The 26,617-nt window shown below is 40.3% G+C and overlaps 1 protein-coding gene across 3 annotated transcripts in view; it reads left to right on the forward strand.

Moving 5' to 3' along the window:
* The first annotated feature begins 7,241 nt into the window (after nucleotides 1–7,241).
* Nucleotides 7,242–26,617, forward strand: part of BICD1 (BICD cargo adaptor 1) — a 226,012-nt gene continuing 206,636 nt past the window's right edge. For 2 of the 3 annotated variants that reach the window (XM_055318861.1, XM_055318862.1), the window contains exon 1: nucleotides 7,242–8,035. In XM_055318861.1, coding sequence (XP_055174836.1) covers nucleotides 7,823–8,035 — 213 coding nt within the window. In that variant the 5' untranslated portion in view covers nucleotides 7,242–7,822. The remainder of the gene's footprint in view (nucleotides 8,036–26,617) is intronic. The other variant, XM_055318863.1, reaches the window with a different exon arrangement.

The following is a 26,617-nucleotide window of genomic DNA, read 5'->3' on the forward strand; positions in this document are numbered from 1 at the left end:
AAGCAGCCACTCAGAGGGGTGTCTGGGCAGCATGGAGATTAAGTTCTGGCCTCAGAAGGCATTGATGGGGGAAACCTCACTCTTATCTTGAGAGTGTATTTGGAGCTCTCAGTGTGAAATGCTCTTAGAGGGCGGATTTCCCACCAGCAGTTCAGAGCAGAGTATTCTAATCCACATCTACCTTCTCATTGTATATAGTCCCCTCCACTGTTTCTGGGGGCACAGAGTTGTCAGCTCAGGCTGTTTCCATATCTTAAACTTCTTTTCACATTTCAATCTCCTATATCCTGTTTTTTACCCTCTCTGTCCTGCACAAACTACTCTTGTCAGGAGTTCCCATTTGCATGTTGCTAAATATGGTGACATTTCTGTGTCCTCATCTTACTTGACCTTGACCTCTCAATGGCATTGACTTTGTCCTTATTCCTTCACTCTTCAGATGGTCTCTTTCATTCTATTCAGATATTTCCCTCCTGATTTTCTTCCTAACCACACTGACTTGTCCCCTCTTAGCTTTCTTTATTTAAATTCCAGTTAATTAACTACAATGTAATATTAGTTTCACGTGTTCATTACAGTGATTCAACACTTCCATACAGTGCTGGGGGCTCATCACAACAAATGCCCTCCTTACTCCCCATCACCTGTTTCACCCATCCGCCTACCCATCTCCCTTCTGGTAACCAGCAGTTTGTTCTCTATAATTATTTCTTAGCTTTCTTTGTTGGCTTTTCCTCTTCCACTCAGCTTTTAGTAGGGGTACCTCAGAGACCCCCTTATCTTCTCTATTTAGACTCTTTTCCTAGGTAAAATCATCCATTTCCTTCACTTGAAATCCATATAAAGCTGAAGTGACTGGCTGACTCACGCAGAAGAGCATGTGACTCTTGATCTTCTGGTTGTGAGTTCCAGCCCCCTATTGGGAGTAGAGTTTCCTTTAAACAACAAAACAAAACATCTAATGCTAATAGTTTCCAGAGAAGAATTGTTATACTTCCCAAGCAGTCTCTTAGTTCTGGTCTTATATTCATTTGTCTGCTTAATATTTCTATTCAAATGTCTCCAAAGTGGCTTATACTTATTATGTCCAAAACAGGACTCCTAATCTCCTGAAACTTCCTTAAAGCCTTTCCCATCCAACTAATGGAAAACCATCTTTTCAATTGCCCAAGTCAGAAAATTAGAATTTGTTAATGATTCCTTTTTTTCACATCCAATCCCCAAACAAGTCTTGAGACTTCTATCTCCCCTCCCTCTCCCCCAATATGTTAGGAATCCATTCGTTTCTTTTTCTTACTGCCATCACCTCAGTTCAGGCCACCATCTTCTTCTCTTAGACAATCACAACAGCTTCCTAAGTAATGACCCTACTTATTTTTATTCTTTTTTTTTTAAGATTTATTATTTATTTACTTGAGAGAGAGGTTGAAAGAGAGAGGGAGAGAGAACATACCTGAGTGATGGGAGGGGCAGAAGGACAAAATCTTCAAGCAGACTCCCTGCTAAGTGTAGGGTCTGATGTGAAGCTTCATGTGGGGCTCGATGTGGGGCTCGATCCTATGACCCATGAGATCATGACCTAAGCTGAACCCAAGAGTAAGAGTCTGACACTCAACTGACTGCGCCACCCAGGCACTCATTTTCTTTTTCTTTTTCTTTTTCTTTCTTTCTTTCTTTCTTTCTTTCTTTCTTTCTTTCTTTCTTTCCTCTCCTCTCCTCTCCTCTCCTCTTTTCTTTTTTCTTTTCTTCTCTTTTCTTTTCTTTCATCTTTTTAAAGTAAACTCTACCTCCAGTGTGGAGCTCCAACTCACAACCCTGAGATCAAGAGCCGCAGGATCCACTGACTGAACCAGCCAGGTGCCCCTCTACTTCTATCTCTTGATACCACCAATCTTTTTTGTGTGTAGCTATGATATTCTTAAAATATAAATCAAATCATTTCATTTCCTGACTAAATAATCAGGTCTCCTGCTGCACTGAGAATAAAACCCAAATTCCTTATTCTTTTCTTTCCTTTTTTTTTTAGGCTTGTTGGGTAAAGAAATGTTTCTGAATAGGTTCAGAATTCCTATATAAATCCTAGGGCCATCAAAAAATCAAGAGAAAGGGACATATTTTGGCAGAAAGAAGCATATTACGAAATTTTGTTAAAAACTTGAACAGCTGGGTGCAAAGCCAGCCATAGGCATAGATGTGAATTAGATAATGTTTGTCTGCAGTGCAGCCTCCACTTCTTCAGCCATTTGGTTCCTTCCTTGAGGTATCTCTTTATCAGAATCAGGAAAAAAATATAAATGTAAATTTAAGTTTAAGGGACGCCTTTACAACTGAGGGTAGCTCAGTTGTTGAGTGTCTGCCTTTGGCTCAGGGCATGATCCTGGAGTCCTGAGATCAAGTCCTGCATCGGGATCCCTGCATGGAGCCTGCTTCTTCCTCTGCCTATGTCTCTGCCTATCTGTGTGTCTCTCGTGAATAAATAAATAAAATCTCTAAAAAAATTAAGTTTAATAACTTTTTGCATTTTAAATATTTCTAATTATGAAATGATAGATGTCTTTATTGCCAAAGTTGTTGCAGACATCATTTTGAGGGGGATTTGAAAGAAAAGCAGAGGATTTAAAACATCCTTTCTGGCAACCTTAAAATCCCAGCCTACAACCTACCAGCTATTCTAACTTTAAGGCTAAGTCACTTAGGGTTATTTAAATTTTTTTCCAAAGCATGCTGAGAAGCAAAATAGAAGTATTTGTCTCTTCTTCTTCTTGTGCGGTGTGAAACTCATTTGCCTTGGAAAGTTTTTTTTACTCTGCAAATGTTTGCAATTTAAAAGACCATATTCTTTTTTTTTCTTTTTTAAAAATTGGGATATAATTGACATGTGATATTAAATTAGTTTCAGGCATTTAACATCCAAATAAGTCTAACTTGCAAGGCAGGCATGATCTTTGAGTGTCCCTTCAGTGTTGCCTGTCTTTTCTATTGTAGTCCTAGGCCATCTACCTTTGGCTTATTAAGCCTCAGCTTCTAACTTTTATTCTTTACATTTATCAAGCTCTCTTCTGCCTTAGGCTTTTACATATGTCCTTCCCTCTTCCTGGAAAGCTCTTCCCTCCACATTTAGCAATTCCAGTTCCTTTAGGTACCTTAGATACTAAAGTAAGTATTCTGCAGAGAGATCTCCACTAATCATTCTGTTGTTTCTTTTTTCTATCTTAATCTTTTTCTTTTCTATCTTAATCTTATCCTTTTTTTCTCAAAAAACTTAAAAAACAAACATATTATGTTGCTTCTTAGGTGTCAAATATCATTCTATTCATAACAGTCTCATTAGAAGTTATATTATTGTCCCCTCCTTAAGGAGGAGGCAACTGAGGCACACACAACTGTAAGTGGTAAAGTTGGATTTGACCCTAGCAGATTAGTGTCTGCTCTTTTTTTTTTTTTAAGATTTTATTTATTTATTTATTTGAGAGAGAGGAGAGAGCATGAGTGGAGTGAGAGGTAGACGGAGAAGCAAACTCCCCGCTAAGTGGGGAGCCTGATGCAGGGCTGGATCCTGGAACTCAGGGATCATGACCTGAGCTGAAGGCATATGCTTACCTGACTGAGCCACTCAGGCACCCCAGCTTCTGCTCTTAACCACTATGCTGTATCCTGCTTATCAGTGTCACAATCTGGAATTTTTGTAATAATTTACCTGTTTCTGTTGTTGTCATTTTTTTTTTTAAGATTGTATGTATTTATTTTTTTAGCTAGAGAGAAGGTGTGAGCAGGGAGAGGAATAGAGGGGAAGGGAGAGGGAAAGGGAGGGAGGAGGAAAGAATCTCAAGCCAACTGTGGGCTTGATCTCATGACTCTGAGCTGAAACCAAGAGTTGGTTACTTAACCAACTGAGCCACCCAGGCAATCCCTGTTGTCTGTTTTTGGTCTGTTTTGTCTCATGTTTGTTTGTCCCTCCCAGAGCATAAACTCCATGAGGTCAGGGACCAATGACGTCTTACTGGTCATTGATTTTACAATGCCTACTATTGTTCCTAAGACATAAGGGGTACTTAATTAGCATCTGTTTAAGGAATGAATGAATGAATGAAAGCAAGAGAAAGCAATATTCATGCAAAGTTGGTGAGAGGTTGGTTTGAGGTACTAAGTCACACAATATAATTTTTCCTAAATATTTGTGTTTTTAAACAATATTTATTTATTTAAATGATCTCTACACCCATTGTGGGCCTCGAACTTATGATCTGGAGATCAAGAGTCACACACTTTTCTGATGAGCCAGGCAGGCACCCCTAATTTTTCCTAAATATTTATATGTAAGAAAGTTTCCTAAATAATTGGAGGCTGCTAATTTAAAGAAATACACTTCCAGGAATAGTTTAAGAAATTCTTTTCTAGGGCAGCCTGGGTGGCTCAGCGGTTTAGCGCCACCTTCAGCCCAGGGTGTGGTCCTGGAGACCTGGGATCGAGTCCCATGTATGGAGCATGCTTCTCCCTCTGCTGGTGTCCCTGCCTCTGTCTGTTTCTCATGAATTAAAAAAAAAAAAATCTAAAAACAAAAAATTCTTTTCTAGATATTTGTCAGTGATATATCCGTATCTATGTCTGTATCTATATATACATGATATGTATGACATATATATATATATGAAGAAAGAGAAATGTAAATAATGTAAATGTGTAGTACTGGAGGAGTGTGGTATGTAAGGGAATAAGCTGATTTTCTTCAAGTTAAATACCAACATATATAGGATCAAAGTTGTAATAAATAAAATCTTATAATATTAAATGTTATCTGAAGTCAGATTGAATACATTAACAAATGTGGATCAATCAGAAAAATGGGGCAGGACAGAGCATAGGGGATGGGTGACAATGGAAATTGAGGAGAAGGAAAAGTCCCAGAGGCAAACTTCATTCTTAATTCTATCTAAAGGAAAGGGAGTAGTAGGCAATGTACTCCAAGTGTTGTGATGAGTCCTTCGGAAGGGCTCTGCTTACACTTTGCAGAGTGAGGAAAGGCCAGGGACATACTGGGAAGAAGGCAGTTTAGCTACCCACAATTACAGCCTTCATCTCTCCTCTCAGCAGTTCATGATCATTCATCATTGTGATAGAGGATGGGCGCTACAGGAGCACACAGGCAGAGCTTCTCCACTGGAGTGTGACATCAAGGCAGTGTATGAGGAATGATGTGGTCATTATCACCCCTGCTTCTCTGCCAGGTTGGAATTCATGGTTAGTAGTGTTTTCTCCATTAATTAATTAACTAATTATTTATTTTATGGATCAGATAATCACAAGAGAATATTCTGTTGTAATTGTCAGCATCTGGAAGGAATCTTTTCGTCTGTTTCAGAGGCAGTGAAAATCACATCCAGACTGCCTACTAGTCAAGGCTTTGTTAGAGCATTGTTGTTTGTTTGCTCTTCCTCCCACACCATCAGCAACATCTTTTTTCTTTCCCACGTACAAAATGAAGGGGAGAGTTGAGTCGTGCTTTTTTTTTTTTTTTAAGATTTTATTTATTTATTCATGAGAGACACAGAGAGGGAGGCAGAGACACAGGCAGAGGGAGAAGCAGGCTCCCTGCAGGGAGCCCCATGGGGGACTTGGGGATCATGCTCCAGCGGAAGGCAGACGCTGAGCCGCTGAGCCACCCAGGCGCCCCGGGGCCTGCTAAATCAGAAAGCTTGTGTGTGTGTGTGTGTGTGTGTGTGTGTGTGTTAAACACCTCCTAGCCACAGAGAAGCAGCTCTCTAATAAGTGGCACCCAATAGAAGAGAAGCAAGGAACTGGTGAGCCTTTTGGTCTATGGGTCCCAGAGGCTCCCTTCCATTTCCAAAAATCGCCCCTTTGCTGCTCCTATTGCTCCCTTTCCTCCAGGTTCTCTATCCTCATCTCTTCTCCATTTTTGGTCTTTCACCCTGACTTCGCCTTTGCCTCCTCCAGTTGACTCTTCCAATTGATCAAAGCGGTCATTTTACAAGCATATAATATTTAGTTGCTGGGTTTGTATTATTCATGAGTGGCGAGGCCAACAGAATGATCCAGTTTGGGGCTCTGGAGTTAGGATTAAATTTTGGCTTCACCAAGTCTGGCTTCACTCAAACTTCCCTGTGCTTCTTTCACCACTTTTCAATCGGGGATCACGCTTCCTACCTCCAAGAGGTGTCCTTAGGGCGGGACAGCATGCACTTAGGACACTCAGAAGAATGCCTGGCACGTGGTCTCGGGAACTATTAGCTCTTACTTTAGGGTCTCTCTGATACCATATATGGGGAATTTCATATAGTTTTCCCTCGTTGAAGAATGTGTAGAGTGGAACTCCTGAGGCAAGAAGCAAGGTATCTAGAGGCTTCCCGGGTGCATGTATTTTTCTGGGCAGACCCAGTCTTGTGGCAAGCTGGGCACCCAACGCTCGCGCCAGGGCACTGTAGCCAAGACTCTCCCGCGGGGTAATAGGGTGACTCGGCGGCCGAGCGAGGTGGGCCGGGCCAGGCGGGCCAGGCGGGGGTGGGAGCGCGCGCTCGGGGCGCAGCCGGCGGCGCCCGAGGCCGGGAAGGAGGCTGCGGGCCCCGAGCGCGTTAGCTACGGTGCGCTTTTCTTTGGGAAAGGCGCCGATCCCGGCAGTTCCCGGCGCAGCGGCCGAGCAGGGGCGTCCCCGCCGCTCCCGGTGGGGGTGGGGGGTGGGGGGGCTGGGACGTCCGCGGGGCAAAGCCAGGGAGGACCTCCCGCCGCGGCCGAGCGGACCAGGGCGCAGGTCCCCCCCCCGCGCGCCCCCGCCCCCGGCCCGCGCCCCCCCCGGTGCAGCTCCCCGCGGCGGCGGCCCCGCGCGCTCGGGGGTGGGGGGGTGGGGAGCTGGGACGTCCGCGGGGCAAAGCCGGGGGAGGACCTCCCGCCGCGGCCGAGCGGACCAGGGCGCAGGCCCCCCGCCCCCGCGCGCCCCCGCCCCCGGCCCGCGCGCCCCCCGGTGCAGCTCCCGGCGGCGGCGGCCCCGCGCGCTCGGGGGTGGGGGGGATGTGGGGGCTGGGACGTCGGCGGGGCAAAGCCCGGGGAAGACCTCCCGCCGCGGCCGAGCGGACCAGGGCGCAGGCCCCCCGCCCCCGCGCGCGCTCCCGCCCCCGCCCCCGGCCCGCGCGCCCCCCGGTGCAGCTCCCGGCGGCGGCGGCCCCGCGCGCCCGGCGGGAGGCGCCTCGGGATGCTCCGGTCGGTTCCTTCCCTCCCCCCGCGCTGACTCCCTCCGCCTCCCCGCCCCCTGCGCGGAGCCGGGGGCCGGGCGCGGAGGGAGGGAGCGGGCCCGAGACTGCATCATTCCGCACCGGCTGCAGCGCGGCCAGAGGCAGCAGGTGGAGCGAGCGAGCGGGCGGGACGCGAGCCGGAGCGCGCCGGGCCCCGGGGACACTGCAGTGACGCTGCCCGGGAGACATGGCGGCCGGGCGCCTCTGAATAAGCAGAATCGGAGCCCCTCGTCGTCCCGCGGCCGCCGCAGCCCGGGCCATGCCGCACGGCCGCTGAGCGCACGCAGGGCCCGGCCCAGAGGACGCTGCCGCCTCGCCCCTCACCCTGCCCGCGCGCGCGTTCTCCGTGTTGCATTTCCCCCCGGTGTGTCGGGCCGTGTAGCCGCTGCGGCCGGAGCAGCAGTCGGGGCATCGCTGTGCTCACCCAGCCAGCCACACTCTTCCATTTTTGCCCTTCCCTCCCCCCCTCCGTCACCCTCCCCCCTCCTCCCTCCCTCCCTCCCTCCCTTCCCCCGCCCCCCGCCGGCTTTGCCTCCAGCGCCGCGTCCCGACGCCCCCTCCCGTCTCCATCCGCCGGGGCTATGGCCGCGGAAGAGGTGCTGCAGACCGTGGACCATTACAAGACTGAGATAGAGAGGCTGACCAGGGAGCTCACGGAGACGACCCACGAGAAGATCCAGGCTGCCGAGTACGGGCTGGTGGTCCTGGAGGAGAAGCTGACCCTCAAGCAGCAGTATGACGAGCTGGAGGCTGAGTACGACAGCCTCAAGCAGGAGCTGGAGCAGCTCAAGGAGGTGAGTTGCCCGGCCCCGGCCCCTCGTCCCCCCCCAACCCCCCGCCCCGGCCCCCGGCCCCTCGTCCCCCCACCCCACCCCCACCCCCAGCGCCCACTCATCATCTGTAAAGAAGTCGCAAAGGATGCGATCCAAAGGCTTGTTTCTTCATGTTAGAGTCCTTTGTTGATAAGAGAAGATTGAAAGAGTCCATTGTGTTCTCCCCCCCCCCACACACCCCCCAAGAGAAAAACTGCCCAGGAAATGAATGTATAAGCTGCATTTGAGAGGCAGTGGCGGTTGAGGCCGTGGGGGAGGGAGGTGCAGGAGTCTTCAAGTCTCGGCACTTTAAGGCGACGTTTAGCTGGGTTGGAATGTGTAGATCCAACTTCTTCCAAACTGCTGTTATTTCAAACCCAGGGGCCAGCGACAATCCCATAATCCACACAGGTGATGAGTGGGTTTGTGCTGAGGGACCTACAATTTCAGGATGTAGGATCTGTGGCACCTCAGCCCTCTGAAGGCGACCACCCCTCGACGCGAGGGGGGACTGTTATTAGAAGAACTCTCCGCCAATCCCATTTGACAAAGTCTGGGCCATCTCCTCCGTTCTCTTTGGCTTTAGTTATTCTTGTCATCTGGCTGCCTGGGAAAAACAACTCTGCTGGGTGATCCCGCTGCCTTGATTTTACCCTGGAGTGAGGCAGAGCCGTGCCCAAGTCATCTAAGGTCACCCTGACCAGGGAAAATTGAACTCCCCTACAAACGATCTGAATGGGTTATATCAAGTGCATGGATCGCCATCCATATCAAATGAGGCTCTTCTGCTCGCAACGACTGTATTTATAAAACCAGAATATCACAAATGGGCCATGCGTAACACTTGTCCTCTTTAGTCTTTAGGTATTTGGCTTCTCTTAAAGACTGGGTAATGTTTTGGAAGAAAATAATGGATATGCTTTGATTTCCTATCAAGTACTCCTAAGAATATACATACTGTTGAAGGAACTCAGTCTGTTTTACCTGATTCCTGAAGCACTATGGGTAACAAGTCACCGGCTATAAATTTATTTGTACACACTGCTTTTCTTTGTGGCAAGTCTTTCTTTTTAGGAAAGGCTATTGACTTGTAAGTGTTGATTCTAAATTTGGTATATATTATTATCAAAAATGTTTTTCTTAGTTTTTTTTGGGAGGGTGTCTGTTTTTATGTTGCTACAGTTAAAAAAAAAAACGTTTTATGACCTATCTAATCAACTTGCCTTCTAATCTAGTACACAATATGGTAAATACTTCCACTTTTAAGTATGTTTTCTTTTTATTCTGAGGGGCTGAATGCCAACAAATAAACATATGGTAAAAAAAAAAACCCAACTAAAAATCTGATTTTCATGTATCAGGATGTAAATTTTGAGTTCATGTTTTTCTTACCATGTACATGTCTGTTCTTAACAACAGCTGGACCTACTGGTATTTTCCAACTTAGATTAGGTCTGATAGGTTTAAATTCAGTGATGCTAAAGCTTGTGAAGTCAGGAAACAGAATAGTGATTATAATTCTCAGAGAGGTTTTGATGTTTAAACCTATCAACACTGCTTTGCCAAGGTGCGGAAGTGCAAACCAGGCAGTGGTAAGCCATCACCTCCTTGATAAAGGAGGTAGATTTAATTTAATGAAATGGAGTGTTAACTGTTAACTGACCTTCCTGCTTGATTTAAACAACCATTCTAGGGGTATTTCTGTGTCATTTGCACTTACTCTACATAGTAAACCATAATGGAATTGTCTTTTGCCTTGACTAGACCATGAGCTTTTAAGGAAAGGAATCTATCTTAATTTACTTTGCATCCAAAGCCTTTAACACAAAGCTTATCACATAGTAAGTGTATAATAAATATTTTATTAAAGAGTACATTTATATTGGAAGAAAGAACACCTTTATCAAACATTCACTAGTCAATCTTGGTTAGTGTCAGAGAAAGAATAAGAAAATTAGGAAGTATAGGAAGTGACTGGTACTGAAACACTACCTATTGGAACACTACCTGTCATCAACAATAATGGGAAGGATGAGAAAAAATGTTTTGTGAGAAGAGTACAACTGTAGTTTCTTAATACAGAATAATGCAAAGAGCAGTTATACATTTTTTTCTTTAAAGATTTGAGACATATTTTGTTCTATAGGAGGTTAATAAAAAATTTATCAGGATTATTTTTACCAGATGATACTCATTTACATATGTATTTTGAGTTGCACTTAGCATAAATTAGTTCAGTTTTTTATTCCAAATGAACTGTGCTAAGCAATTACATGATAAGATATTTAAGAGTAATAAAATAATGATTATATTTGTTTGATAGCGTGACCTGTTATTTTTATTTTTTAAGCATAATGTATACTTTAGTTGGGAGTATTATTTAAATGCACTAAATCGGTCTCCGTAATATTTCCTGTTTGAAAAGTGAATCCAGAATAATTGTGCAAGCTAAGATATCCCAATGATGATATCATATAGAAGCCATTTTTGAGAGATGTTTTGTGAGTGTTCTGATTTTTAAAAAGGAAGTTTTGTTCATTTGCAGGTACATATAGTAAACAATTTTGCATTTTATGTATAACGTCAAGTATAATATCTCTGGCTTATTTCTAGGCTCTTTTAACAAATATGATTCATTTATTCATTTAAAAGTCATTGGTCCAGTTTATGAGGACATCAACAGAAAATGACTGTACTAACTCCAAGTTGAACATTGGTAATTTGCAAGATAGCTACGTGGCTCAGTCTTTACAGGTCATTTTTTTTTTTTCAAGAGTCAGCACCCAGCAATGTTGCTGCCCTCCTTCCCGGGCTGATTACTGCTATGACAATAATGCAAGTGAGCGGTGTTGGCCTGAAGATATGCAAAATCAAGATGATGAACTCAACTCATTAATTTTTTTCTAGTTTTTTTCTTCCCTAAGTCTAGATTGTTTTTTTTGACCTGACCTGACATCCTTTAGGGCTGTGCCTTCTGCCTGTATTACTATCTACATGACCCAAAAGAACACACTTGAAAGAAAAGTACTCACGATATGAAAAAGGAATGACTTCTGCCATCATCATAATGTTCTCCTTTTAATAGTCTTTGAGGAGCTAGACAAAGCAACTTGTCTCTTAGAATACTTGGCCATGGTTTTATGATTTCACAAGTAATGCTTGCTTTTCAGTGACCTGAGGGCACCCATGCCCAGTGTTGCTCAGGTCCTGGCTGATTGTATGCTTGGGATGTGTGTAAATCAGCACTGTGAATTTTATTCAGGCTAAAATAGTGGAAGAGTCATAGTTCTAAAAAAATTTTTAAACTAAAAATATACATACATTAAAAAAAAACCTCCTAGAATTTAAATTTGTTTGTGTTTTTTTTTTTACTTAAAAATGTATTTGAAATTTAAAAAATAGTAAAGTGGAAAAAGATCCCCTTAGAAAGGAATGATTCAGCATTCTTTGTAGCATTTTAGAAAACATATCCATGTGACAACTTTAGAAAAGTTTTGCAGCTAGGTTACGGTAGACTATGTAGGAAGAATCTTCAACTCCTTTTTTTTTTTTGCTCATTCTTACCCCTGACACCAAGGATAGACACCATTTGTTAAAGAAGCACTTTGTGGACAGTGAGCAGCTTTTCTTCCTGGAGCCAATTTTATGTTTTTTTCAGAGCACTGGTTAAATCATTCAAGGAATAAGCATTGAACATAGTACTTTTTAGAGACTGTCACATTAGGACCTGATGAAAGCCATTTAATTATTTGGATTCATCTTTAAACAGAAATTTCTTTATATGCTTGGAGAGATTGTTACCTTTGTATATGCTAAATTATGAAATCATAGTTGGGGGGAAGGGAGCCCTCAAATTTCATTTCCAATTTATGAATGAACATAGAGAATGTTAATTACTTACTTACCTAAGTATTTCCTCTCTCACTGTTTTGAAAGAGACATGTTTATATTTATCATTATATTTATTATCAAATTAATTAAAACATCTAAAATATATCAATATGCGCTTTTGGAAAGTATTTACAAACAACCTCAACAAAAAACACAATCACTTTCAATCATGTTTCTCTCTCTCCTTTTTTTTGATCCAGCTGTTCTAACCTGCACCATTTCTTCTTTTTATTTCAACTTAAAATTTCATCTCTGGCAAAATTATTTCTCAGATATTATTTAACAAGATGGCATATCTTACATCACACTCATTATGTTTGCATGAACATGTATGGTAACCATGGTTTGATTATTTTTTCAGATTTTCATGCCTATGAGTATTCTGCTCTATCGTCCCCTTCAGTACACTTATGCTGTATGGATATTGCATTCCAAGTTCAAAAATATGATAATCACTTGCATGTTGAAATATATAGTAAAAGACTTGCTCACACATAATGTTGTACCTGTAAATATGGCCTTGAAGGAGAGGAAGGCATGAAGAGATGCAGTCTTACTATTAAATCATTCATTATGTTAAAGAAGAATGTGAAGTCAAGTGTCAGGAGATGTTACTGGGAAGGTGGCAGTAGCTACCTTTTGCCTTGGGGATGGAGAACCATTGAAAGGAAACAAAAAGAATTTCTTAGTAACTGTGTTTGGTGCCTTACATCTTATTTAATCTTCAGAGTGATTCAGAGACTCTGCTTATTTTTACAGATAAAAAATAATAAGAGTAATAAAGCATTTAATTCTGTAGAAAGCCCTACTTAGGACTAGGCATTTTGCATACCTTATCTCTAATTCTTTAAGAATCCTTTTTATAAGGTAGATATTACTTGAATTATGCAGAAAAGAAAAATAGGTCTTAGGTTAAGGATTCTTCTCAAAGCTGCAAAGTGAAGTAGTGGAACCTGGTTTAGGAAGAAGCCCATTTTCTTTTTCACTGTACCATACTACCAGAGAGGATGAAATACCTCAGTCACATGTATGGTTTAGAAGTTCCAGTGTTGGGTATAGAGAGTGGATTGGAGCTGTGCAGGGGCAGTAGGGATGATGAGGAGGGGTCAAACCTAATTGCTGTTTAGGAGGTGTAGAGTGGAACATGATGCTGGGTGGCTGGATGTGGGAAGTAAGGAAAAGAGTAGAGTTGAGAATTTTCTAAGGATGTGTAGAAGGTGGTTCCATTCACAAAAGAAGGTACTATGTATGGGAAGAGCCATTTTAGAGGGTCAGGTTGATGGCTAGGTTATAGGAATCCTTTTAATTCATGCTTTCTTTGAGGGGAGGCATAAATTGCATGACAAATTAAAATACTCAACTCTCAATTTAATAAAACAAACAAGTAATTTGTGCAATTTTGTTGTCATTTTATTCAAACCCTATTTCCAGAACATGGAAGATATGAATAACTTAACAATGTTTTTGCCAGTTAGTTTGATTGCATTTTGAATTAGGAGTTGTGCAAATTAATAAACAAAGCTGGGCCTGGCACAATGAGGACCCAGAGGTCAGCCTAAGTGGAAAACTGGCCCTTCCTGACCTCTTAGGTTAGAGGGGCCTGGGAGAAACAGCACACACCTCTTGCTGACAGATAACTTGAAATCATATTAGTGCTTTTCATTTAAAAATTTTTCATTCTTTTTTTGGTCATAATAGTTTGCTCTTTGAAAATTATGATTCTATAATTACAGTTTATGGCAACAGTCCAAGTTAGATAAAATCATATACAAATTAGTTGTTTTCCTTTCTCTTCTCCCAATTCTGTCTGTATTCTTACACTTTGTTGAATATTCTCTTATACTTGTTTTAAATATCTTTAACATATGAATCCATTGACAGAGTTTTTTGTTCTTGTTTATTTTTATAAAAATGGGATCATGTTATACATATTACTCTGTAATCTGGTGTTTTTCATTTAATACTATATCCTTTTAAAATGCAAATATTTCTAGGACTCGTGGGTGGTCCAGTTGGTTAAGCCTTGGACTCTTGGTTTCTGCTCAGGTTATGATCTCAGGGTCCTGGGATCAAGCCCTGTGTCAGGCTCCCCACTCAGTGTGGAGTCTGCTTGTCCTCTCTCCCTTTCTGCCCCTCCACCCTCTCTCTAAAAATAAATAAATAAAATCTTAAAAAATACAAAAAAAAATCAGATATTTCTAAAGCAGGGCTAACTTTTTTAAAAAAAGATTTTATTTACTTATTTGAGAGACAACAAGTGAGCATGGGTGGGGGGTTGGAGTCAGAGGGAGGAAGAAGAGGCAAAGGGAGAGGGAAAAGCAGACTCCCCACTGAGCAGAGAGCCCCACGTGCTGCTCTGTCCCAGGACCCTGAGATCATGACCTGATCTGAAGGCAGATGCTTAACTGACTGAGCCACCCAGGTACCCGGCAGGGCTTCCTTTTTAAGGCACTGATGTTTTGAGCGTGAAGAAACTGGGAGTGAATAGAGAAGAAAGCCAGAGAATCTCAGGGAGTGTGGGTGACCCTGGGGGCTTGGAGGGATCAGGTGGTCCAGCTCCCCATGGCAGCCTGTGTGATAACACCAAGGAAAAAGATGGAAAGTTTTGTGCATGAATTAACAGCAATTTGATTCTTGTCTTCTTGGCTGGTGATAGGGCTTATGTGTATCAGCATAATAGGTGGCTAGATTCCATGGCCCATGAGAGCTGGTCCTGCAGTGTGGCCACATCCTGTCCATACCGGTTCTTGGTGAAAAGCCAAGATGATTCAGGCAGTTGGGCCTCATTATGTTATTCCATCTTTGCCCTGTGATAGTTGAGTTTTGAGGTGTTGGTTAGGATCATCTACAGAATCTCAGATTCAGCATGTTATGTAGGTGATGGGGACCAGTGGATACAAGACAGGAAATTGTTTGGTAAAAGTGTTCTTCCTTAAAACAACGAAAAGGTATATAAGAGTGGCAGTTGATACTTTTTCTTCTAGGATTTAATTATTTTGCCTATAAAATTAAGGAGTTGGGATAGATAATTTCTATGATTCTTTTCAGCTCTAGATTTCTGTGATGCTGTGTTTTAGCGTTACCTAGTCTACTTGTTTTAATCTATCTGTCCTTTATCTTTCAAATTCATTGTATTTTCTTGACAATATACAGAATAGACTTGTTCAATTACCATAGTTTTTACTTAGCCATTAGAGCTCAACTGTTTTCTGTCCTTTTCCTCCTATCTGTTTCTACTCTAGTCACTCATCTCCAGCCAGGGAAATCTACCTGTTTTCACACTTGTATTCTGTCCCTTGACAGTTTATTTTTATTATTTTTTTAAATTTTAACAATTCATAGTTCTCTTTTCCTTTGAGCATCTGGCCCAAACTTATTTCCCTCTGGATTAATTTTACTTTTTTAATCATACCTATATAGTTATAGAACTGGGGCACCTGAGCGGCTCAGTGGTTAAGTGTCTGCCTTTGGCTCAGGGCATGATTCCAGGGTCCTGGGATGGAGTCCTGCATCGGGATCCCCACAGGGAGCCTGCCTCTCCCTCTGTGTATGTTTCTCTCTCTCTCTCTCTCTCTCTCTCTCTCTGTCTGTCTCTCATGAATAAATAAATAAAGTCTTAAGAAAAAAAAGAACTGACTCATTGAGTTTGTTTCATTGACATATTTGTGATTGCTTCAGAGAAAGAACAAGGCCCAGTGGGTCCATGGGAGCCAGATTTTGAGTCAAAATCAAGAACTAAGAAGTATGGGGTCCGTTATTGTTTTCTTTAGGCAGGTTTCTTTAGGAAGTAGTGAGTTCTTTGTTGCCAAAACAATTTTAGGAAAGGCTAGCCAACCACATGCTAGGAATACTGTCTAGAAGGTTCATGCTTAGAAAGGAGTTTATATAGGATGATCTCTAAAGTTTCCCCTACCCCAATCTGAGTTTTGAAAATTTTATCTTTTTACACTTTCCAAGTAATTTCATATTATTTATGTTTTTTTATACTCCCTTCCCTACCACTAGATCATAGTGTTTCCAACATGGTTACATTTTTCTGTTTTAATGTTTAGCATTTTGCAGTGTTTATGACTTTTGATTATTTGGAATGTTTTCAAAGTATATCAAAAGTTTATCTTAATTTTGATATGTTTTGTTTGATTTTCAGAAGAGAGCTGATGTGTAATAAAGAATTTAAGATGACTACATCAGTAAATTTGGGGAAGTTTCCATGAAATTTTGTACAATTTGAATCTATATGATTTATACTGAGGGGGTCAGTAGCCTCCAGAATAATTGGGTTCATACACACACGCACACTGATATATTTTGTCTTTTACACTTAGTTCAATATTTTATAATTGGCACCATCAACAATTTACTTTATATAGCAATCTGAGTTTGGGTTTTGCTTTAGATTACCTGTGCCCCTTGTTCTGTTTCATTTATCCATTCAAATGCTTGTGTTGAGTGGCTACTGTGTTGGGCACTGTGCTGCTTGCTGAAGATACAGTGTTGAGCAAGACCGACAAGATGGAGCTGCCAGAATGGAGCTTATGTTTGAGACCCAGTAAGCACACATGCACTTAGGACATGAGAAATGCCATGAACAAAGAGGCGGAGACCGGCTGGGAAAAGTGTGATCAGGAAACCCTCTCCAGGAGGTGGCATTTGAGCCCAGACCTGAATGATGAGTCACATGAAGATTGGGGGAAGTAAATTTTAGGAAAGGGCATAAGCACAAAGATCTAGGAGCTCTGTTTGTAGTTGTTAAGAGAAATGATGGGTCACTATGCCCCATAAAAACAATCATTCATATTTGGAAAATGACCATCTATACAATACTATATTACTTTTGGAGTTTTTGGATGAAATTTTGGGTCTCAGCATAGGAAGTGTTTAAGCAAAGCCTAAATACCCACCCTGGGATCTTCTTTTAGAAGAGCTGGGTCAGAATCAGTGACTTTCTATACAGACTACTCAGTAGGGTCACCTGGGTGATTTACCAAACTGCTGCGTTGACTCCACTCCAGTATAGTTCAGAGTCATTGGGGGTGGAGCCAGGGCTTTATTATGTTAACCTTCCTTCCCTCATAGGTACAGCTGGGGCTGAGAACCTCTCCAGAAACTTCCAACTCTAGGAATAAATGATTCCACAGGAATAGAAATGTTTATTTTTTAAAAAGACTTATTTATTATTTATTTTAGAAGGGGGAAGGGGTAGAGGGAGAGAGAGAATCCTAAGCAGGCTGCATGCTCATTATGGTGCCTGATGTGGGGCTTAAGTTCATGATCTGAGCCAAAATCAGGAGTTGGATGCTTAACTGACTGAGCCACCCAGACACCCCAGGAATAGAAGTGTTTTGAAGAAAAGAGCTGGGAATTTATGAGCTAATATGGAAACCTTAACTGCACTGTCTTTTTTCCTCTCCATTTTTTAGAAATTAAAATACTGTAAAACCTTTCAGAAAACCAACAAATATCATCAAAAACTTGACTGCATTGGACAGATGTATGTTAAACGAGACTGTGTTTATTTTTATTTATTTATTTATTTATTTTTTTAGACTGTGTTTATTTTTATATTCTCCAGGGTTGTTTAAAGTTTCTTTTGAAAGTTGTCTCCTTTGTTGGATCTGTTTTGTGGCTTTATTCTGTTTGCAGTTGCTTATGCAAACTTTATGAGTTTATAAATGGGATATTAAAATAGAATTGCTTTGAATTGTTGATCGTTTACTTCTGAGGTTATTTTCAATTGCTTTTTGGTTATACATGTTTACTGTTTTCAAACAGTATTTTATGGAGAAAAAGCACTATTCTAAAATGTAATATTTAACTGCTGTGTTTCTATCTTTAAATTTAGAATTGAAAATAAGAAACCTGTTTACATTTATGGAAAGTACAGAATAACAGCAATTTCCTTAAGAATGTTTTGTTGCAGTTGGCGTGGGTCTGTAATGGAGGGTTCAGAATGATAGGTCTTTGTTTTTCTCTTGAATACTGCAGACTAATATGGAATCAAATGCCACTGCTGAAGAGCCTTTACCCAACATTTTTTGAAATTGAAAGAGGTTATAACATGGTTGTGCATTGTTGATAAGCCTTACTGATTGCTATTCTCTAGAAGATTGTAGTTGTTGTTTTTTTTATTGACCTCGGTGTGAGGTAACTAGATGGAGACAGGACTGTACATGACTTCTTTTGTTGAGCTGAAGATACTATCATCTTGCACATTATCTCCTTGGCATATACAACGATTTTTTTCCCCTTTAAATCACAGTCTGGCTTGCTTTCTGCTAATGCTGGTGTGTGTGAAGAGCTTTTAAACTCAAAACCTCAAGTAAATATAATTAGGAAGGAAAAGCAACCATTAGAGAGGCAGAAGCATAGGGGTATATTGCACTTGAAAACCGATTCTAAATACCTTTTGAGTTGTTGGCTCTTTGGATTATTTTTTAAAAATTAATGGTTCGTAAGTACTGTTGGTAGTTCAGAATTAACTATGGTTTAATGATCTGAATAAGAAGACGCTCTTTTAGTTAATATTTTTAAATAATTTAGACCTAGAACCCTTTCCTAAGAGAATCCTCAGGTCATTTGTCTTAATCACTGTAGTTATTTCCAATCAAGTTATATGTGCTTGTTTTTCATTTTAGCAAAATAAATAATATACCTTTGCAGGTCACTTGAAGTGTTTGGGATAATATGAGCTATTATTTGCTAGAATTGAGACCAGGATCTCAAAGCCATAATTAAAATTTTAGACAATGGTCATAGTAAGACATTTCAGGAAAAGACAATTGAAAGTACTCTATATCCATGAGGTTTTTGTCATCATTGATCAGTTCCGAGTGAAAAAAATTTTTTTTAAAGATTTATTTATATGTTTCAAAGAGAGAGTGCAAGGCAGAGATGCTGCGGAGGAAGGGGGGGAGGAAGCAGACTCCCCACAGAGCATGGAGCCCAACGAGGGGCTCGATCTCCCTTGAGGGAGATCATGACCTGGGCTAAAACCAAGAGTCGGATGCTTAACTGACTGAGCCACCCAGGTGCCCCCCAAGTGAAACATTTTAAATTGTATTTTAACTTCTGCTGGCCATGTGATTTAGAAATTTGGAAAATGGACACCAAAGTAAATACTGTGAGCAGATAGATCATTGCATAAAGCTAGGTCATTGTTCATTCAGTCTTCCCTACAGTAATGATATATTTAGCACCTCTTACGTGTTAGGCACAGATATGGATGCTGAAGATACAGCAGAGAACAAATCCAACAGAAATCTTGGTGATGGAGTGGGCATGGTGAGGGTAGTGTGGGCACAATAAACAAAATTAATAAGTAAAATAGAATGTTAGATGGTCCTAAATGGTATAGAGAAAAATAGAGCAAGGGAGAGGGAGGTAGACTGTGAAATGTGACAAGTTACTCTTTTCTTTTTTCTAAGATTTTATTTATTTATTTATTTATTTATTTATTTATTTATTTATTTATTTGAGAGAGAGAGAGAGGTCTCACAAGCCTGTGCAAGCACATAAGTGGGGGAAGGAACGGTGGGGGGCAGGAGGGGGCAGAATGCAGAGACCCATATAGGCCTTGACCTCAAGACTCTGGGATCATGACCTAAGCTGAAACCAAGACTCTGACACTTAACCTCCTGAGCCACCCAGGGTTCCTAAAGGTTACTATTTTCAATAGTGTGGTCAGAGAAAGCCTCCTTGAGAGGTAGGGCAAAGAGGCTATCTCGCTGACTAGTACTGAGTAGGGGGTGAATAGTAAATGAATCACAGAGGGAATGGGGGTTAACTGATGAAGCAGCTTTCCCTTTTGCTCTGGGCGAGATGGGGAAACTTGTGGAGGATTTTGAACAAAGGAGTTACAATGTTCTGCGCTCTTTTTTCCCTCCAGTGAGATAACCTGTGCATACATTCAAGCAAGAGTTCACTTCTTTCCAGGGAAAAGGAGTTTAAATTAAGCTGGTAGCTCATGAGTTATGATGCATTCTTTTTTTTTTTTTTTAACTCTCCCCCCATAGCAAGGATTTAATAGATGCTTATGGTATTGCATTGATTTAGGCTGGGAAAAAAAAGTGAGGTTATTAAGATAGCCAGTTATTTTATAGTTATTTTATTTTATTTTTAAAAATATTTATTCATTTAAGTGATCTCTATACCCAGTGTGGCAAACTCATGACCCCAAGATCAAGAGTCACATGCAGTACAAACTGAGTCAGCTAGGTGCCCCAGAGAGCCAGTTATTTTGAAAAGATGTTGGATTAGACCACTTGTTTTATTTTTATTTTTATTATTATTATTTTAGAACACTTGTTTTAAAAATAGTCATTTGTTTGACTGATTAAACCAGTTTGTGCTTTATTTTTAAGTTAGTTATTTACTATTGGTGACAATAGACATGAACAAATGTGATTATGTATTTTATTGGAAAGATCATGGACTTTTGAGTCAGATAAACTGTATTTGAATCCATTTAGTAGCTGTATGATCTTAGGCTAATACTTAAAACCATAATAACCTCACTTTCCTCCTCTGTAAAATAGAGGAAGGTAATAACTATGGGTGTTATAGAAAAATCCATGTGAAGCATTTAATAGAGTCCTTGATACAAAGTAAACACCTGATAAGTAATGGATGTGATGGTAATGATAATAAATAATAAAACTGATGATGTATTTGCTGTGCTTGATGATAGGACATGAAAGTAGAAGGCAGCCAAGTTATCTTTAAAAAATCAGAGAAAAAAAAGCAGAGAAAACTTCCTGATCAAGGCAATTTGTGAGTGGGCACTGAAGAACAAGTAGGGGTTTTCCAGGCAGCTGAGAAGGCAGAGAGTCATTCAGAAATAGGGAAACAGCCTTTAAACGAGGGAAGATTGGAGGGATTGTTGCTCGTCAGCGTCAGCAGCTGTGTGGTTGCAGTCGAAATGAGGTAAGAGGTGGGAGGTGAGCCTGGGGAGATGGTTTGGGGCCAGATGGTGAAAAATCTCATGATGAGGTTGTCCGTCCCCACCAGCCAAGGCGTCGGTGTAGCTGACTCCAATGTCTGCCATGGGGGAAGGCTTTGCCAGTGAGAGCAGGCCCAGAGACACTGGAGGAAGATGCCTCTAATGAATCAGGGATCTGGAAATGTCTGCTGTTCCTCGGTGCTCTGTTTGGTTTGTTTTAGTGTTTGTTTTAGCCTCATGGCTTTTTGTGAATTTGAGGGTGGCATTTTCCCAGTCTTTTTGCCATTGTGACCAGGTTGCCTAATTGCCTGTTAGTTTGGGTTTTCATTGCCTACTGTCCTTTTGTGGCATTGGGCTGGTGCTGCTCCTCCTGGTCCTGGTCTCTCACACCCCTACCGGATTCCTGACTTTCAGCTCTAAGAGCCTGTAGTGCCCTGCAGTCTTGACTTAGATTAACTTGTTGGTCAAGCCTTTGGCTGTGTTAAGCTCTGTCCAACTAGACTTGAATATTCTCTGCCATTGGCTCTGCTAAGATTAATCATCATTAATCTTGTCTCTTTTCTCTTTTCTCTCAGTTGCCTTTGATTCAGGTTCAATTCTCCTTTTGCTTCTCCTCTGGGAGAGTCTCTCTCATGGTTCTGAAACAGGAGCAGGTCACTTATGGGAGTGTAAAGAAGCTTCAACTTTATTCTAATGCCATGGGACAAGCACTGAAAACTTAAAAGCAGAAAAATAATTAGCTTTATGTTATAGAACTATGATTTTTGGCTTTTGATGCTGGCCACACAGTGGTTTAGGACCTCTGACTTCTGCTGGAAACAATGAAAAATGCTGGATAAAATATAACTATCCCTTAAAACTCATAAATGAATCGGCTACTTAGCAAGGATTCTCAGAGGCTAAAACTGAGTTAAAGTGGGCACCCTTAGAACTAAACAGTGCATCAGAGCTGACTTTTGCCTCAACTGCATTTGCTGAATCAGGTAAAAATGAGTGTTGTTTATATGGGCTACCTGGGGTAGAGGAGATCCTCCTAAGTTTGGGTCTCAAAGGACTTCCTACTCAGTATAAGGGAGAATGTGTGTGAAGAGGATGAAATCCAAAAAACTTTAACAATTTAAAGTCAGAATTTAGTTTAGGGTAATTCCAGGTTGGTCATGCCCGTAGACATATGTCAGAACCAAATGTAGACCTGCTTTGAAGAAACCTATTGTGGTGGGCTAGAAAGACTTGACACATAATATTTTAAAAACTATGAGCCCATGTTAAAAAAAATTGCAAAATATACAAGGAACAAGGCACCATTGTCTCCACAACCTTGTCCTTACTTTATTGTTACACTTTAGGATATTTACCTCAATGGCAGATGTGAAAGTATATTTCATTGTACCTTTAGTTTGTGTTTTGGGGACTGTTACTGAGACTAAGCATCTTCTTAAATGTTTATAAACATTTATCTTTCCTCTTCATTCAAATGTCTTTTTGTGTATCTTTTGCCCATTTTTCTATTGGGGTTGTTTATATTTTTCTTACCAATTTGTAGGAGTGTATCTGTATTCTGTAGATTAAGCCTTCTCAGTTATATGTGGTGGAAATCTCTTCCTAGTTTGTGGATTGTCTTCCGACTCTTGGGGTGTCCTTTGATGAAGGGAACTTCATAATTTTAGTTTAGTTGACTTATCACTCTTTTATGCTTATAGATTATGTGTTTTGATTCTTGTTTAAGAAATCCTTCCTTATTATGAGGTCATAAAAATATTCATGTAAACTGTTTTCTGAATATGTTATAGTTTGCATTTATATTTTAAATTTTAATTATTCCTGGAGTTAATTTATGTGTTTAATGTGAGATAGAAATCTGTTTTTTCCCATAATTTTCCCTATAACATTGGATAGCCACTTAACACCACCAGTTATTGAACAGTCTTTCTTTCCTCCACTAATCTTCAAAGTCTGCTTTGTTATAAATCAAGTTTCTATATATACATAGGTCTGTTTCTAGACTGTTCTGTTCCACTGGCTCTTGGTTTATTCCTTTGCAAATATCACATTGTCTTCCTGTTATGGTTTTATAATAACATTCTTAATAGCTGATGGAATACTTCTTCCTATTTTTCTCTTCTTTAGGACCCATGGTTTTAGGTGTCTTCTTTGGTCTCATTGACTCTGTTTTGATGGGCTTTCAACATTTCTAAGGAAGCAGCAAGTGAATGAGGGCAGACCACACTGTTTATTTCTATCTCCCCAGTAAGTGTTAAGGAAAAGGATGCCAAGTGTTGGTTGTGGTTGTCCTAGACTTTGCATACATTTTTTAAAAGATTTTATTTATTTATTCATGAGAGACACACACAGAGAGAGAGGCAGAGACATAGACAGAGGAGAAGCAGGCTCCATGCAGGGAGCCTGATGTGGAACTCGATCCCGGGACTCCAGGATCACGCCCTGGGTGGAAAGCAGGCGCTTAACCACTGAGACACCCAGGAATATCTGCATTCATTTTTGTAAGCAAAGCAAGCAAGATCTAACAAAGGAGCTAAATTGTCCAATTAGATGTTATTAGAAACCTTAAGAACTCTGTACTCTGATTCTTAAGAAGTTACTTTGGAGAAAAATGCTATTTAAGGGCTTTTCATATACTATTAAAAAATATAAGTTCTAATCCTAAAAGTAACTTTTTTGACTTTTGAGCAAGCACAAGTGTATTTCTAAGTTCAGCATGTGGAATATCTTATTACCTGTAGCTCTGTAAAAATTCTTTCTTTAGTTATTTTTTCTTATGATAGTTGTTGGAAAAACTAATTTGTATGTTAATTCCCAATTCACTGGTCTATTTAGGTATAAATAACATCATAATATCATAAAATTTAAAGCTGCTATGGAAAAGGCTCAGATGAAATATTTCCTGAATAGGAATTAATTTTTTTTTAAATCATTTTACATTATTTCACTTTTAGTATTATGAAAATTATAATTGTTCCTCTTTTTACTTTAAAAAATTTATAGTATTATTTTTGCTCAGTTTTAAACCAATAGATTTCCCTTATGTTTATGTTTGTGTAATTAGAGCTTAATTACATTTTCAAGTCAAAATACTTGAGTTTTTCCCCCTTCATAATATTAACCATATGGAGAGGAAAAGTTCAGCAATGCAGCATCACATGGAAACTTCCTTTTTAACATTAAAAAAATAAGACTTCTCTAGTCCCTGTTCTCTATCCATTCACTTTTCTTTCATGTCCTCATTTATCTCCTCTTTCCATGAACCTTACACTAGAATTTTGAGGACTTAATGCATTGTTAAAGAATTAACTCAGGAGAAAATTCCTGAGAACATTTATTAAATGTCAGTGTGGGGGAAATATTCCTAAGCAAGATATGAAACTTGCAATCAAAAGACAGGACTGACACATCTGTTTATGTAGAAATTAAAAAAAAAAAACACAGACATGATAGATACCATAAACAAAAGTCAAAAAGAAGCCACAAACTGAAAAAAATAATGCAGCATGGATGACTTACATTAATATCCTTAAAGTACAGCTTCTACAGGTTGACTGGAAACAATAATACAGTAGAAAAAAAAGAGCAAAGACTAAATAGACTAACAGTAAGATTTGCAAATAATTAGTCAATTAGTCAATAAACATCTGTAAAGATGCACAATCTTAGTAGTCAGTGAATGCAAATTAATAATAATGAGTTTTTACTTTTTCATCAGTCAACTTACAAAATGAAAATATTGATAATATACAGTGCTGGAAAGCACGTAGAAGTGTGAATATTCTCGTATGTTGCTTCTGAGAGCATGAAGTGCTGTGAGTTTTGGGAATGGCATCTGGTAGTCTATATTATGATATAAAATGCACACAGTACTTGGGCCCAACAATCTCACACAGATCATAGGTCATTGTATACCAGACCCCAAATACCACTCATCGAAAAAAGCACTTAGCATTTAGTATTCTAATCTAGACTCTATTCAATAGGTCATATATGTGTGGAACAAAAAAAGAATCAAATTATACTTTCTTCTTTGACAGACTTCTGTATGTTTATTTATTTTTATTTTTTATTTTTTTAGACTTCTGTATGTTTAAATAAATAATGCTTCTAAGCATTTCACAAATTCAGAGAAACCTCTACACAGTTTTCCAGGGTGGCTGTACCAGTTCACATTCCCACCAACAGTGCGAGAGTGTTCCCCTTTCTCCACATCCTCTCCAACATTTGTTGTTTCCTGTCTTGTTAATTTTCGCCATTTTCACTGGTATGAAGTGGTATCTCATTGTGGTTTTGATTTGTATTTCCCTGATGGCAGGTGATGCGGAGAATTTTCTCCTGTGCTTCTTGGCCATGTGTATGTCTACTTTGGTGAAATTTCTGTTCATGTCTTTTCATGATTGGATTGTTTGTTTCTTGAGTGTTGAGTTTAAGAAGTTCTTTATAGATTTTGGATACTAGCCCTTTATCTGATATGTCATTTGCAAATATCTTCTCCCATTCTGTAGGGTGTCTTTTAGTTTTATTGACTGTTTCTTTTGCTGTGCAGAAGCTTTTTATCTTGATTAAGTCCCAATAGTTCATTTTTGCTTCTGTTTCCCTTGCCTTTATAGCTGTGTCTTGCAAGAAGTTACTGTGGCCAAAAGGGCGTTGCCTGTGTTCTCTAGGATTTTGATTTTGTTTCCCTTGCCTTTATAGCTGTGTCTTGCAAGAAGTTACTGTGGCCAAAAGGGCGTTGCCTGTGTTCTCTAGGATTTTGATGGATTCTTGTCTCACATTTAGATCTTTCATCCATTTTGAGTTTATCTTTGTATATGATGTAAGAGAATGGTCTAGTTTCACTCCTCTGCACATGGCTGTCCAATTTTCCCAGCACCATTTATTGAAGAGACTATCCTTTTTCCAGTGGATCGTCTTTCCTGCTTTGTCGAATATTAGTTGACCATAGAGTTGAGGGCCCATTTCTGGGTTCTCTATTCTGTTCCATTGATCTATGTGTCTGTTTTTGTGCCAGTACCACACAGTCTTGATGATCACAGCTTTGTAGTACCACTTGAAATCCGGTATCGTAATGCCCCCGGCTCTGGTTTTCTTTTTCAGTATTCCCCTGGCTGCTTGGTGTCTTTTCTGATTCCACACAAATCTTAAGATGATTTGTTCCAACTCTCTGAAGAAAGTCCATGGTATTTTGATAGAAATTGCATTGAATGTTCTCATACATTTCAAACCCTCCTTCTCCCCCTAGCATGCCAGTACTGCCCTCAATGGAGAGTCTCTGAAAGCTGGAGCCAGAGAGTTAGGGGTGGGAATGTTAGGAAGGAGAATGGAGAGATGGACAGCAACCAGGTTCTTGTGCCCTGACAAGAAATCTGGATTTTATTTTAAGCATAACTGGTAGCCACTGGAGTGATGTGACTACCATCTGATAAGTGTTTTTAAAAAGAATACTGGCTCTTTCTTACAGACTGTAGACAGAATAAGATAGGTAAGTTAGGAGGTCTATGGCTCCAGTTCCTGCATTAGATGGTGGTGGCTTGGACTGCGGAGAATCTCCCTGGGAGAGGGGATGGTCTGATGCAGGATTTTGGAGGATTTACTAATTAATTGGATGTAAGAGCAAAAGAAAAAGATACTCGGATGGCTTCTGTTTTTTTTTTAATAAAAAGTTAAGAATATAAAGAAATCATATGATAAGGAGATATGAAAATGGAGGAATAGGATAATATTTCATATCT

Source organism: Nyctereutes procyonoides, unplaced genomic scaffold (genome assembly GCF_905146905.1).
Source record: "Nyctereutes procyonoides isolate TBG_1078 unplaced genomic scaffold, NYPRO_anot_genome, whole genome shotgun sequence".
Classification (NCBI taxonomy): Eukaryota; Metazoa; Chordata; class Mammalia; order Carnivora; family Canidae; genus Nyctereutes; species Nyctereutes procyonoides.